This window comes from Eumetopias jubatus, unplaced genomic scaffold (assembly GCF_037043125.1).
Source record: "Eumetopias jubatus isolate StellerSeaLion01/CBP00866 unplaced genomic scaffold, mEumJub1_p1.0 scaffold_9, whole genome shotgun sequence".
Classification (NCBI taxonomy): domain Eukaryota; kingdom Metazoa; phylum Chordata; class Mammalia; order Carnivora; family Otariidae; genus Eumetopias; species Eumetopias jubatus.
This window is the reverse complement of record NW_028274815.1, coordinates 66086218-66102781: the sequence shown is the minus strand read 5'-3', so window position 1 is coordinate 66102781 and position 16564 is coordinate 66086218. Positions and strand designations below refer to the sequence as shown.

Below are 16564 nucleotides of genomic sequence, written 5' to 3'. Positions count from 1 at the left end.
TGTTAAATATATATATTCCTAACCAATGATTCTCCCTACCTGTGCCAATGTGAATAATCTTTAGTTGTAAAGGATGTCAAAATAAGGACTCTTCCTATAAAAAGCCTGTTAGTTAGTTCCAGTAAATTTTGGTAAGCATGCAGTTATTTATTTTAAATTACTAGAACTGATCAAGATGTACACAAATGTAAATATGAAATTAGAACAGACACTGGTTCAATGCATAATTTACTATGGTTTAAATTTTATTTCTTGTTGGCATCCAAGCATTACATCACAAGAAATAGGAACCAAACCTTAGAAATAGGAAATCACTGCTCAAAATCCTATTTTCTACTAATAAGAACTAAACGGAAAACATACTGTTCTGTAACTCTAGAAACTTGAAAAGCTTAATAGACTGGAATGGGGAGGGGCTCAAAGCAAATTATTAGTACAAAGAAAGAGAATTAACTTCAATATTAGGTAAACTAATTATATTTATACAGACAGCCCATAACTTAGATGGTTCGACTTTAGGATGGTGCGAAAGCAGTACGTATTTAGTAGATCTCATACTTTGAATTTTGATCTCTCCCTTGGCTAGTGGCACATGGGACGCTACTCTCACGAGGCTGGGCAATGGCCACGAGCGGCAGCTCCCAGTCAGCCACGTGATCACGAGACAACTTATAAAACCATTCTGTTTTTCACTTTCAGTATAGTATTCAATAAATTACATAGACAGTCAATACTTTATTACAAAAGAGGCTTTGTGTTAGATTATTTTGCCCCATTGTAGGCTAATGTAAATATTCTGAGCACATTTAAAGTAGGCTAGACTAAACTATGAGGGTTAGTAGGTTAAGTGTATTAAATGTATTTTCAACTTACAATATTTTCCATTTATGATTCATTTATCAGGATGTAACCCCATCATAAATTGGGTAAGATCTGTACGTCTATAACCATTTATACCTACCATATTCACATTGAATATAAATGCTCACTGGAATAAACAGCTGATAGTACAAATGAGGTAGTATTCACATCAGAATGCTAAAACAGACCAGAATAACATATATCAAATTATTTTAATTATTTCAGTGGAAAAAATAAACAAATGGGTGCATCCAACAAAAAACAGCTATAATTCCTCTTATTCTTATGAAAATCGTAATTTTAACAAGTCTTCAGTCTGAGAATAGAAATTCCTAAATCTATCTCAATGCTCAACTCTTAACAATGGATTTACAGGGATATCAGTAATATCTGATAATTTTTAATCTTTAAGTTGCTTTGAGCTCAAGTAAATGCTCTATAGAATAAAGCTGATAGTGGTGATACAGTATTTGAGGAGAGACAATAGTATTTTAGTGTCTATCAATACCTTCCATAAATGCCTAAGTGGTGACTGGCCTGAAACGTGAAAGCCCTGAAGATTTAAAAACATATGTTTGTACATTTTACACACACACACACACACACACACGTAACAAAAGTCAGCAACAACCATGATGAAGCAGAGAAACAGAAAATTTGGTCTCAGAATACTGCTCTGAAGATGCAAAGAAAAGAGCTGGTTAAATTAAATTTAGTAACATTGTTGAGCCTAAATTCTAGCAAGAGAGGAGATCAATTGAATAAATAAAAAGGGAACCTGGGGGATACCTAGAGACCAAAATAAGAGTTCTATTCACTGCTTAAATATTCTTCCTACGTGCAAGCATGTAATCCAACCCCTAAGGACCAAGAGAAATTATTCTCCTGGCCCACAGAGTCCTCACTAGGCTTAACATTTTGACAATACTCAAGACCTAACCACACCTACCTTCTTTCACTGCTAGTGTGAAAGACTACTGCCTATTTTACTGCAGAATGAAGACCATACAAAAAGAGATATACACCATGTTCAATAAGATGACACAGACTATATAAACATGGGTCGATTTAGTAGGTTTTATATTTTTCAATCTTCAGTTGTTCTAATAAATTGTATAATAAAAAACAAAAGCCCCGTGTCATCAGCTATGTGGTCCTGAATAATTTAATCCCTTTCATTTTCTTGGTTTCCTTACCTGTAAAATGAGAAAGTCAGAATAAACAACTAATAAGGTGCCCTGTCTGCACTTTTCAAGACTGTACGTATAGGGGTCAAGGCCAGGACTAAACCTAGCTGAACGTCAGAGCTCTCAGCCTCTCCCTTCACTGAGGTATACAGACCAACAAGGAGACCCAATGATGAAGCCACCACTGCTTCTGACTTCATGGAATTCATGGCTAGATACACATGTATATCCAGATACATATCTATATATCCACACAGACATCTATAGAAGATATATAGGTATCCTGACTCTTTTCCTAGCCTCTAAATTCCAGGAAGGCAGAAACGGTGGCTTCATCACTGCGTCTCCTCGTTGACTCTGCACAGTTTGCAGAACAATGGAGTACCTCCACCTGAGAGGATTAGTAAAGCCCTCAAGGAAGACTAGGCCTTTGATAAGTATGACTTGAACAGAATGAATGGGAAGAAGGGGCATTCTAGACAGAAAAAAAACACAGCAAATGCAAAGAACGTTGAAGGAACGAGTCCTTCAATGTGGCTGGGGACAGAGTAATGAGAGATGGGATTATAAAGGTTGGGACTGAGCCAGGGAATGCCTTCTCAAAGTCCAGGATAGACAGTATGAACTTTTAAGTAAAGAGAAACCTCCTAAGTGCTATGATTACAGGCAGAGTTCAGGAAGATTAACTTGGCTGTGACACATAGGATTTAGTGGAAAAACCAGTGAAAGAGTCCTGGTGAGGAATTAGGAATACCCAGACGTGGATAAATAAATAAAACAGAGAAGATATTTCCACCATTCCTCCCACTACTTACCCATACAAGACTTTGAACCACATATAAAAGAAAACATTTGCGAATTTACTGTTTTTTAATATAAACCTGGCTCTCATCAAGTGATTTTACTACTTAAAACTGACAAAATAACTGTTTCAGAGTTGAAACGACCAGAAATGCATACGTAATATTTAATCTTGGCCAAAGTTTCAGGACAGACACTTTCATACATTTGTACAATATTCTGTACCATCTTAAAAAATAATACTGTGTATCATCTTTCTGGAGGGCAATTTTGCACCATGACCCAAAAGCCTAAATACTGTAACCCAGCAATTTGGAAATTATCAGGATAAAAACAAAGATTTATATTCATTTTAACACTGTTTATACTTGCAAAAACATTAGGAATAACAAATTTTTAACTAGATGGGATGTATTTATGTATATATAAATATATATACATTTTTGTAGGAGATTTAGGTGTCTTGAAGACGAAAACTTTTGCTTCACATGGAGTGGTTTTGTTCTGATGTATTAATTTTAATGGTGTGTATGTGTGTGTGTGTGTGTGTGTGTGTGTGTGTGTATGTTGAGGGGGTCATATGGTACGTTTTGTTCTGTAGTCTTTCACTAAATGGGGAAATGCCTTTTATTTAAAATATATTCTACATTGTTTTAATGGCTAATGGCTATATCATTCTAAGTATGTACTATTAATTCCATTGCTCAATCTTCATACTACACAGCTTCTCTGTAGTATTTAACCATTCAATTCCCAATTCTTTATCATTAAACTTGTCATTTCTCTGAGCTTCACAGAAGTTCTATAGTCACTTCAAATCTGAAGCTTCTAAAACCGAACTTGGCATCATTTCTGCCGATTCCTACTGATACTGAAAAGCTCTAGCACTTCCAATGTCCCATTCCAATGGAAATCATGTTGTCCTCCAAGTCCCTCCCTCATCCTAGTCCCACAAATCTATGCCAAATGTCAAGTATTTGAGTTTCTCAAATCTGTCACTTCCTTTTCATGCCTATTTTCAGGCCAAGTTCAGTCACTATTTGCTTTAAATCTGGGCACAAATACAGTCTTCCTAACGGCCTCTACGTTCTCCTCGAATTTCTCTTACACAGCACCCCCAAACCAGTCTTTCAAACCTGTTGTCATTTTATCACTCCTGACTTTAAAACTTCCAAAAGCTCTTTATTTCCTTCCTGGTAAAATCCAAAAGCCAATGTCTTCTGCAATCTGGCCCAAGGTATCTTCTCATAAAACCAGACAACCTCAAAACTGGAAGCCTAGAAATCATCCAAATGAGGAAACTGAATGAAGACCCAAAAGGGTAAGTTTCTTACTATGGCCAAAATTAAGTTACCAAACCAGAAACTTAAAAACCTAAATCAGTATTTCCTAAATTTGCCTGATAGTAACACAAATGACACCAAGATGTTTAATATACAGATGGCCAGGCCCTTCTGCTGTAAATCCTGTAAATATACAGGAATCTGTATATTTAAGAAGCACTAGGTGATGCTCATCTTCAAGGAAGTTTGAGGAAACCTGACCCAGATCTTGCAAATCTTCTATATTCTTTGACCATGTCGATCTATCTTTCAACTGCTGTCTTATACTCTGTTCTATCCAAAAAGCTCTACTCACTGTCTCAATTATACCTTGTTTAGAGGTTATATCATGCTCCCACCCTACCCAAACCTCCAAACTTTCCCATTCCTTCCTATTCTAAGCTCTTCACAATCTTAAGCAATGCTTTCCATATAACTCCAATAATCAAGTACCATGTGGATTTCATTTGTTGCAATTATGCTGCTAAGAATGGAAAATCAAAGATAAAAACACATGTAAGAGAATACAAATTAATACTGGTTTTAGCCTGAAAGACAAAATGTCTTAAATACTAGTTAATCAGCAACAAAACAAAACAAGAAAAAACAAACTTTTTAAAACATTGAAATCAGAGTAGCTCTCACTTCTATTACACTATTGTACTTCACCATCGTTAGATGACTGTGTTTCAACCATGGCACTTAAGGTAAGGAGGTAACAGTAAGAAAAGGGGGGGGGGGGCGCTAAGTTTTTTTTTTTTTTTTTTTAAGTATACCCAGAGTCTAGATCTGTTTCTCTTCTCTATTTGTCACACACTTCTAAAATGAAAAAACCTCATTTCCTCATAAAATCCGGAAAAACTCATTCCATGGCAGTTTCACCTCAGTGATTTCCATTTAAGTCGTAATCTATAATCTAAAATGTTAATACTAAAATATAACTTCACCAATAAGTCAGAAAAATAGGTAACAAGCAAAAAAAACAGACAGACAGACAAAGACAAGCACTAAAATATTAGGCCATTCCATTTAACATACAATGTGAAGCTCCCCAGAGATAAATGTGACTTTATATTTAGTGCCTAAAAATAATCAAAATAAATTTCTGGCATAATATGGGCTATACTGGATCTTAATTGCTCCTGTCTCAAAATATCCCTCAATTAGTTCAGCAAATAAAAAACTTAAGATGTTATTAAATAGTCTAAGATTTAAATTATTAATACAGAACCTTAGTATCTGCAGAGTAGACCATGATGTAACTTTTACCCATTTTTAAAGCTTTTTTTATTGTATTGTTATCACTACTCTCAATTTTAATTATCAAACACTAGTGTTTCAATTCACCTTTCATTAGGTCAGAAGGATGAAGAAATAAAAGTCCTTCTCTTCATTAAATTCACATATAAAGAAACCATACAGGTAAAACTCCAAAGCTGTGTTTTCTGGTCTCTAAATTCTAACTATAAAAATCTTTGTCTCAATGTGAACTCAATCTCAAACTCACCTTTTCCCCACATTTATTTATTGAACCAATTTTTAAAAGGATGTTATGAATGTTACTGTAATTAGCTCCACATACTGCTTTTAGAAACATTATCACCAATTTTGCAAACAATTCTGCTATAGAAGGAAATAACATTTTTTTAAAAAAACTATAAAATTTAAATGTGGCCAGAAAAAAAAAAAAAAAACTGTGTAATGCGTACCTGGACTACTTAAAATAGCTCTATTTTTAAGACAATTTATTACAAGGGGTCAGATATATAGCTTACCACCTTCTCTTTTTTTTTAAAAAAATGGCACATTTAACCATCTACATAAAATATTTTTAAAATATTCATTACAGTCAACATTTTAGCACTTATGGGCTTAAATTCTTACACAATGACCCACTGAGACTTGAAAGGATCTGCTGGGCTTTCAAGGGGGAGGAAAGGGGATCAGGATCAAGATCACTGATTGGTTATTACAAGGACAAAGGTTAGAGACTTAAATAGAGACATGCATTTAAAATTAGTGTGTATACAACTTAATGATTTCAAGATATACAAAAATATAATCTACTTAAAATGTGACTGGTAAAGACATTAAAGTTTCAATCAGATTTCCAAAGAAGAAACAAGCTTAATTGCAAACACAGTATCCTACTACCTACAAAAATCTTGGATAGAATTTCAACTACACCAAATCAGCTTTAAAAAAAATACTCCGTCACAGAAAATATGTCATTATGTAATACAAAGATAGCTGTGTGAATTTATCGCACCAAAGTGCCAACAAATGAAACTACACTGTTTACAACGTGCAAGATTAAAGAATAGAACCTAATCAACAATAGGATTGCAAAGCCTAAATCAAATGCCAGTGAAACAGAACAGCATGACATTTCCTCATACACAACCAAATATAAAAACATATGAAATAGCTGTTTTAATCTTTAACTTTTAAAGCTTTCATAGGCTCCATTTCCAATCCAAAATATATCTAAAATTGCAAAGCTTATTCATAGCAATATATTATTGGTCACATAAAAACACTGAATAGAAGATTAAAAAGCATATACCCTTATCCTTCCAATTTTTCTTCTGACAGTCCATCTCTTGTCACGATCTGCCCTCCAGATGCAATTATCAATTATGCATACCAACAGAAAAGCTGTAACTGCACAAATCTACCCTGTGAGACATGAAATACCGGTTCCTCAACCGAAGTCTGCAGTCTCTGCTGCACAACTGCAGCAGGACTGAAGTCACCTGACGTCTTCTGGGTGTGGAACAGTCTGACGCAGTGCAATCTGTAACTAGGCTGCTAATACTCAGGCACTACCGCCTTCCTCCTGTGTGTTTATTGTTCTAATCTTTTGCTTGTTGCTCATACCAAAGGGAGCTACTTCTGCAGGGGGAGGGGCAGGCTACCAAAGAAAGGCAAGAAATGAGAGCTGTTCTTTTGGCAGAGTTAACCACTGAATATATTTGAAATGCACTTACAGCCACATGCAATTTTTTTTTTCATAGATGGGTGAATTATGCTGTTGGTTTCAGTTTCATTTAAAACTCTAAAATCAATAGTTACCTAATAAGATAAAAATGGACTGATCCAAAGAAGGGTAACAGCTTAAATTTCAAGCCTGAGAAACGCTGAATCTCTTCCTTCTTTCTCCTGAGTTTATTAAGGCTTAAAGCATTCAGCGTTTGCACCCTTATGAGGGTATGAGTGGAGAATCACAAAGTCAAATTATTAATATTTGCTGAATATATTCTGCTTAAGGAAAAAAAGGTTTTATTCAATTTCAGGAGTCTCATCTTTCTAATGTAATGCTATTTCTTCTTTTACAATAATGGAAATCTAGACACTTAAAAATATATATTTATTCCTAATCATCACCTGCTACAACTCAATCTTTCAATAAATATCTATTAAACATTACTGCAGGTACTATTAATAGACTCTTAGCTTGAAGAGAAATATTCATGTGCTAATTATATCATTTGCCTTGGGAAAATGACATAAGACCAAACCAAAATTTTACTGATAAACACAAAAACAAATCTATGTATACGACTTCCAAAATTTTTGCTCAACTTTCCTAAAACTGGCATTCATTCCAGTGCAGAATGTCTTTACTAATGTTCCACAACTGGTTTAACTGATGCAAGCATTCAACGAAGCTATAGAGGCAATATTTAATGACAAATCAGCTAAAATGTTCTAAAGTGTGTGATAGGATAAAGTATTATAAGATATATGGCCTATGTATAGAAGTACATACTTCTGAAGATGATATAGCTACACTGAAATTGGCGTATTTTCTGGAACTTGCTATAAAATTCTGCAAAATCCTTAGAATCAGAAGTAGTCTGGTCAATGACTCAGTTCTTTCCTACCTGCCTTTCTAACTCCATACATAAATAAGGCAAAGCAATTTTTAAAGAGAGTCTACTATTCGATGCTCAAAAGTTAGTATCTAACTTAAAATTTTATTCACTGGACTCGTGTACAATGTGGTATTTGAGAACCCTGTCGCAAAGTCAAACAATGGCTGAAAAAGTCTGGTTTCTCCACACAGTACTTTGAAATCTCAAACTATTCAGTTAAGTATGAAATATTTCCAAAATACTATCTCTAAAAATGAATCCCTTGAAACTGCAAAGACATGTAAATACGTTAGCATTAGAATAAAGCACTCAAAAACAGTGCCCAAACGCTGCTTTCAAGACAGAGATTACTGCACAAATAGGAGAGAAAAAAAAGATTTCTTGAGACAAAGGTATTTGCTATTTATCCTATTCATATCTGCTGGTGCTTGATTTGATTCAAAACATTTAAAAATAGTTTCAGAGAGCAAGAACGTGTGATAATAATAACCATTCATCTAAACATTAAATACATTTAAAAGCTCCTGGCAGATTTAAAAGTCAAAGTAGGAGCCCTGAAATTTGATCTTACATACTGATACCTAATTCTTTAATTTTTAGGGTCTTTGCATTTGAAACTACTAAGTTTGCAGGAAAAACTAACTCATATAAATCAACTGACATTTTGCCCATTTCTTTCTTAAAAAGTTTTAAAGGGGTTATGTTGAGTTTGGTTAGCTAAGCAAGAGAAGTACCGAAATTTAAAAACCCGGTAATACAAATCTGTTAAAAACATAAAGCCATATGAGCTATGCTTTTAGTGAGGATCAAATGAATTAGCATACGCAAGGCCTTAGGACAGTCCCTGACAAAAAGTGGGCCCTATATAAGTCCTAGCTATTTAACACTATTATTATGCTACAAATAACAATCAAGCTAGTAGGAGATAAGGTACATAACACATCTAAGAAAGCGCATATATGAAGCCATTCAATTCTAGGGAATAACCCAATCCTTTCTAAACAAGTACAAGAATACACACACACACACACACACATTATTGTGCTTTGCTATACAGTTCCATTATACTCCAGCTCAGAAAAATTTATACATGGACAGTTTATAGGTCCTACTCCACATTAAATCTCAACATATCAGACAAAGGACATAAATCTGTTAAAAACTTACCTTCATTTATTTTGTTTTCCTTCAAATACTTAATATTTTGTTTAAAAAATGAACTCTTTCAAGGACAATTTTCAAATAGAACACACATCCCAACTTGTAAAACAGCACTTTGAATATTTGGGACAGGAACCGATTTTTACCTGAAAAGTAAAAGCTTCCAAAGGAGGAGACCACAGAAGATTGGGGAGGGTGGGTGACGGAAGACATTCTCCTTTTTAAAATGCAAAATTAGCCTTACACAGAACTTTTGAAATAAATTTTCCAGAGTTCATGTTTGGCGACTTCCCACTCCTCAATATCCACATCCCCAGTAGACAAAGCATGACAAAAACAAAGAAAACCTCCCAAGCATAACCCTAACTCCTTTCCAAAGGGTACCATGCTCTAAAATCACCTACACTCTCTAGATTTTTCTTCTCCTATCTCAAATCAAAACTCTCATTTTCTTAGCACACTTAACCTCAGTAGTAGGAAAATCATGTGATTAAGTCAATTCCTACTAAAGAATAAAAAAAATTCCTTTCTCTATAACCTTCTCATGGAGAGAGAGAGAGAGAGAGAGAGAGAGAGAGAGAGAAAGAGAGAGAGTAAATAGCAGGATTTCAGACTGAAGACTGTACTTTGGAACAGGCAGCAATATGTAAGCTGTAAGTCCGCTCCAGCCAGCCTTCCCAAGATATTCCTCCTTTCCCATTTCTTTCCTTCCACCTCTTCTGAACCCCAGAAAAATTCAAGTTTTTGTTTGTTTTCTTTACAATATTTAGAAATCAAGGGAAATAAATGAAAAAGAGGTGGTCATTTGGATTTAAATAGTCTCTAAGTTGGGGAATGCTAGTGTACAATTCTTCATAGCTAAAATAAATACTTCTACTTTCTGGAAACAGAAAACAAGAATCTTTGTTTTTAAATAATTATAGTTACACAGGAGTTTTAAACTTATTTCAATATTTAATTATCCTGAGCTATATACAAAAATATAAAACTAAACATATGTCTCATTACTGAAAGGTATTAAACAATGCTGTTTAATACCACAAGCTGTACTATAATGCCCTCTATGGACTAAATTATAGCACTTCAACATTAACTATTAAATTGAATCTGAAAACATGGAGAAACCTTGGTCTAGAAAATGAATGGAACACAAGTTCAAATGGCAAAAAAATAAGAGTATTTTAAAGTCTATAAACAATTTCATATAAGTGGGGCTAAAAACAAATACTAAAATCCATAGAAAAACTGAAAGTGATATACTACTCACTAAGAACTAAATAAAGGCTGGCTTCACGTATTATAATCTAAAATAAATATACATATTCCAAAAGATCCAAAACATTTTAAAATTCAGAATCAAAAAATTAATAGTCACTAGGCTCTGAACAGATCTTGTAAAACTTATAAATTTTCACCAAACTACACGGGTTTGGGGGAATCTTTAAGGTCATTCCATGTTTAAAATAACATGACTCAAGCATTTGTCTGATTCAGTACAATGTGTCAAAACCCTTCTATAAAGTCATTTTTAAAGTCATTTGTTAATGTAAAGCAAATATCCACAACTCACTAAATTTCTCTGGTCATCTGAATTTATTTCCTACAGTCAATTATAAAGCATTCTGTAGACCTATTTTCTATATACAACACTAGATGGCACCAACACCCATCCAGTAGATTGCTAATTCTGGGCATGCAGTCCAACAAAAACTGTGTTCCCAATTTTCTGAGTCTTTCCGTCTGATACTAGGGAACTAGAGATCAGAATATGATGGCAGTAGAAAAAACAACTCCACCACCAAGAAAGCATGTGATCTCTGACCAGAATTCAAAATCAATTGTAAATAGCTAAGAATCAGCTATAAAAATAAAGTAATAGATACATACATACATATTTTCCTTTGTGAAAACTGAAAATGTCCATTAAAATGTATAGTAAAATAAAAATTGTTCTGAAAACTATAACATAAAAGGAGCTGTCATCCTTTGTAAAGAACTCTCAAAAAATCAGAAACAGATGAACATCTAAATTTAAAAATGGGCAAAGGGTATGAACAGGCAATTCACAAAAGAAACAAAAATAGCCAATAAATACATGGAACATGTTTACTTTCACTAATAATCAAAAATCAAAACTGCAAGATACCACTTCATCCTACCAAACTGGTAAAGGTTTTTTTTATTTGTTTGTTTTTTAAGTGTCAAATACAGGCTGTCTGGAAGGATACCTAAGAAATAAGTCATATATCAGGACTCTGAAGGTGTATGAGGTGACTAGTTGAGACAGGAAGAAGACTTACTGTCATTGTGCTCTTTGAATTTTGTATAATGTGGAATATTACCTAATGAGCAAAAGAATAAATAATATCAATTTTGGTGATAATAGAGAAATGGGTATTTTCTTTTTTAGAGAGGGGAAAAATCAGTACAACTTTTCTGACAGCCAATTTTTGTCAAAACTCTTAAAAATGCTCATACTCATTTACCTAGGGTTTATTTCTAGTAATTTGTGGAAAAAAGTAATTCAGATATGTAAAACATATTTAAATATAAAGAGGTCAATGACAGCATTATTTATAAATTAAAAAGTCAGAAGCCATCTAAGAATCCAACAATAACAAACTAATTAAATTATATGCAATACCAAGGAACACTAAACATTAAAAAATCATGCAGCAGCAGAATGACATGAAAATGTCAGCATTATATAAGATACTGCTAATTTTTTTTAAAGCTACAAACCATGTGTAGACTATGATCCCAATTTGGCAAAACACTTACTTTTTCACTCCATCATAAAGTATCCATACGCACAGAAAACAGACTAGAAGAATATATTCTAAAATATTAACAATTATGTCTGGGCTATATGATTACAAATTTTTCTCATCTCAATAGTTTTCTCTACTTCTCATATTTGTACAATGAGCATGTATTACTGCAGACTGTTTATGTACTGTTGGTCCTGATAGCAGGTCCTTCAGATAAATTCTGACTACTGAAAGTACTGAAGCTCAAAGAGATTAAAACATCTGCCCAAGGTCATACAGCTAATCACTGATAAATCCAGGATTAGAACTCAGGTCTATAAGATGCCCAAAATGAAGTTCTTTCAACCACACTATATTTAATGTTATCTAACTTTTATGGTACATATTTCATAATTGCTAATTATGAAATATATTCTTATATATTATTTTTGGTACATATAGTACCAAAAATATGGTACATATTTCATAATTATTTCAATCTGTATTGGGCCCATAGTAAGCACTAAATAAATCCCCATTAATCTGACATTTACATCACATTTAATATAATTGTTTTATTAACAACAGTCCATCTCTAATTTAGCTATATTGTAAATTTACTAACAGATTTCCAGTTAAAGGTATTTCTACTCAATTTGTTAGATTAAGCATTTTAATTTTTCAGGGTACTTAAATTTCTTACTTTTATCAGATTAACTGCTCAGTGTCATAATTAAAGTCCAACTAATAATTATCAAAGAGTGTCCTAAATATGCTCCCTAAAAATACATTTTAACCAAAATATCAAACCTTAATATCTTAATGCTTTACAGAGACATTTCAAAGGCTATATAGTAAATTTGGAAAAATGTTTTAAGTCATTAACACTATCTTAAGAAAGCTCTTATTCATGAACACATTTAACAAGCACATATAAATTTGCAAAGGATCATTTTCAATTCTTTACCTGGATAAATGGGCCCTTTTTAAGTGAGTCTTTTATTAAAATGGCAATACTACTTGGTTATTCTTAGATATCACACAGTTTAAGTATAATGAATGAACAATCAAGTTGGTGGTGGTTTACACTTCATTCACCAATAGTTCCAACAAGTCAGGAAAACACAATCTATACTCATTTACGAACAGAAAATATTCCGTGCATTATTGGCAAACCAAGCAACCAACAAACATATTAAGCAATCACTATCGTTAAGTGAAGATCTAAGTGGTTTGATGAAGAGACATTATTAGTACCTTTCTTTACCAATAGCTTACCAACAACATAGACAGCAGTTGTTCACACAAGAGGGTTATTCAGTCTCCACATGGAAGCAAAAGTATTACCTTCATTTTGATATCCCTATGTACGGAAAACCATGCAAGAAAATGTACATGATAAACAACTTTCTTGACTTTTTAAAAATATCTTACGTTAGTTAATGCCTCAACACAACAGGTATGTAATAAAAGAAAAGCAACCTTGGTTGCCTGCTAAATTTAGGACTAACCATTCATTCCAAAATGGAAAACAACTGAGAGGGGACAAAACCTAAGTTGGAATCCCAGTTCTTCACCTGCTGGGAAAAAGATCTTCCTTGTGGAATTAAGTGAGAATATAAATAAGAAAGTTAGCCCAGTGTCTGCAACACAGAAGTTCAAAACTATTGTGCTTACTATATAATTTGCTAAGTAACCTTGCGAAACAAGACTAAGTCCCAAAGTTAGGTACTGTCATCCATAAAATGGTTCCTTCTTTCAGATTATGGAGGAGACTAAATATGTGAAACTGCTTCATGTTTAGGAGATTTCCCATAAATAGCGGTCTCCCCTTTCCAGGTAAAATGGTAAGTATTCAGTTTCTATTCTGTCTTTCAAAAGTCTCAATTTAAAAACCTCCAAAATAGAAAGAAAACCTAAAACTGAAAGCAAATTGAAACAAATTAATCTAACTATATTTCAAATGAGTATTATAACCACACTAAGGTTGGGGAAGAGAAAAGGAAGAGGAAAGAAAAAAACTAATTCAAGTAACTTGTACTTGATTATATACATTCAATCTTGGGAGGGTTGGAGTGGTAGATTTGCAAAATAATCCTCAATTTATTTTACCGTGTCTATCAGAATCATATTAGAAAACATTCTAAAACTATTTAGAAATATTAGAGGATTAAGCAAATGAGTAAATGTATTGATAGTGTTAGCAGCCACGTTCTCATTACAGAAGGAGCATACAAATATGAAATGAAGGAAGAAAGAAAGAATCTTCTGGGAATGGATCAGAATTGGAGGTATCTGTGTGAACTCATGATTTCAAATACACGTATGTGTATGCGCTTAGGTTTATTTGTATGTATTTTATGTTTGTATATAAGCATTTCCTACCTCTGTCCACTGAAAGGCTAGAATGGGAAGACCTCAAGGAGGCAAGGAGTACAACTAGGGTCCAACTCTTGATCTCTAATACTATTCCCATGAATAATGGGTATCTTCAGATATGATACCATGAGAGAGGTAGGGGGTACTACACCATCTTCATTTTGGCCATGAATCCATAATCTCAATCTAATCACTGAGAAACAGCAGACAAATCCAAAATCAGAATGTTCTATTGAAAAGGGAGAGAGGGAAGGGCCTATGTTCTTCAAAACTGTTAATGTCATAAGAGATAAATACTAGAAATGTAACAGATAAAAGAAGCCAAAAACAACATGACAACTAAAAGCAAATTTTGGCCCTAGATTGGATCTTGTAGGAGAGGACACATTATTGGGTTAAAGGTCACATTAGAATATGGATGGTAGATTAGAAAAAAGTACTTCATCAATGTAAATTTATGAAATTAACGGCTATACTGAGGTTATGTAAGAAAATACCCTTTCTGAAGAATTTAGGGATAAAACAGTGTATATAACTTACTGTCAAATGGTTCAGGAAAAATAAGGATGTATTTAGGTATCCATATCTAGTTATTTATAAAGGAGGTCATAAATGATAAAGCAAATGGGGAAAATGTTAATAGATTAAATTTAGATGAAGACAGTAAGATGTTCTTTGCACTATTTTTATTTTTGCTATTAAGTTTGATGTTACTTCCAAATAAGTTTATTTTTAAAAAGCAACCATCCTTTAAAAAAAAATTCTCCTAAATACCATTGTTTATTTCAAGTCTACTTAATTCCAGTCACAGAAAATTTAGCATCTAATGTATCATAAACCCTTCTTTCGCATAGATTGGTTTTTCAGTTTAGTTCTCACAAAAATCTAAATGTTTCTTTTCACTTTGTCACCCACGGCCAGTCTGCAAATCCACTATGTCCTTAGATGCAAGTGAGTAGGTTTCTACAAACTGACCATAATATCCATACACATACGCCTGCCCCAAATACACCAAAACAGAACCTCAAACTTTTTATCATATTTTATATAAATGAATAGTCCTATGTGTCTACTCACATTTGCTATCTGTAACTTCCAAAGAATCTTCTGTTCTGCAAAGCCACTCCTAATATCCCAAGGAAGAGCTAGCCTCTCTGTACCTTATTATGTGTTGGTGATCTTCTACTTCCAATCATTATACACTTATATTCCTAACCTGACATTCCTACACCAAACTTCCATGCCATCATCTAAGGAAAGCATTTCAATTGTCATGTGGTAGTGCTGCCTGTAAGTTAACTATTCTTTTCAGAAGTTTCACTATCTTGGTCTATATACAGTAGTATAAGTGTACACAATTATTGGAATATTTTATCTTCTACCTGTTGTTTTATTTTTAAAATGAGTGAAAAGTAAAAAATGTAAGTGCCAATAATAATCACAGTATATTTTAAATAAAAATAGAAACCATAAATCTTTAGCCACAGATTTTTTTAAGTAAAGAAAGAACATATGAAATGCTGAGCCTAGATCAAAACCTGCCTCTAAACAATGAAATACAGTTAAAGAAAAAAACAGAATAAATGTTCTTAATTTTGACCTGAGAAAAATCAGTATTTACATTTTATTATTAAAAATAGTTTGATAAAATTCCTTTATCAAGGGAGAAGAGGGAGAGTAGCATTCATTTTTTTATGACAAATTTTATCCAAAAATATCAGTAAGGCATCAAAGCCTACATCATACTATCTTGCTCATCCTCCTTACAAAATTAGCCTTTCTTCCCAAAATTAAAATTGAATTCTGCCAACAAATGTCATTTTAAGAAAACAAGGAGAATAAATTGAATAATAAATTATCTGAGGAAATTAATATTTTGTTATTTACTATTTATTAATGCTTTAATGTTTAAATGTATCTTCAGTAATATGACACCAAAATTTTAACACACACCTAAGTATATCACAATTAGGGATGATATGTAATTTTTAGCCATCTGAGAATACAACCGCCCTAATGTTCTTAATAGTCTCTTGCTACCCTTTGGTACATTTGACTTCAGTACACTTAACCATGGTTTTTCGAAGATGGGGAAGCACTTGTACCCTTATAACACATGTTACAATGTTTAGCCATGTCCTTACCAGCCTGTTTCCACCAGCTGACTGAAAGTTGCCTGAGGGCAAGACACTGTCTTAGTCCTCATTTTCCTCCACACCTCCTCC

The 16564-nt window shown here is 33.3% G+C and overlaps 1 protein-coding gene across 4 annotated transcripts in view; it reads right to left on the bottom strand.

Moving 5' to 3' along the window:
* Positions 1–16564, bottom strand: part of RTN4 (reticulon 4) — a 65475-nt gene that overhangs the window by 24689 nt on the left and 24222 nt on the right. The window contains exon 1 of one of the 4 annotated variants that reach the window (XM_028103995.2): positions 6738–6875. The exons of the other annotated variants lie outside the window; for them this stretch is intronic. Coding sequence (XP_027959796.1) covers positions 6738–6771 — 34 coding nt within the window. The 5' untranslated portion in view covers positions 6772–6875. Of the gene's footprint in view, positions 1–6737; positions 6876–16564 lie in introns of those variants that run through there. 4 annotated transcript variants of the gene reach the window in all.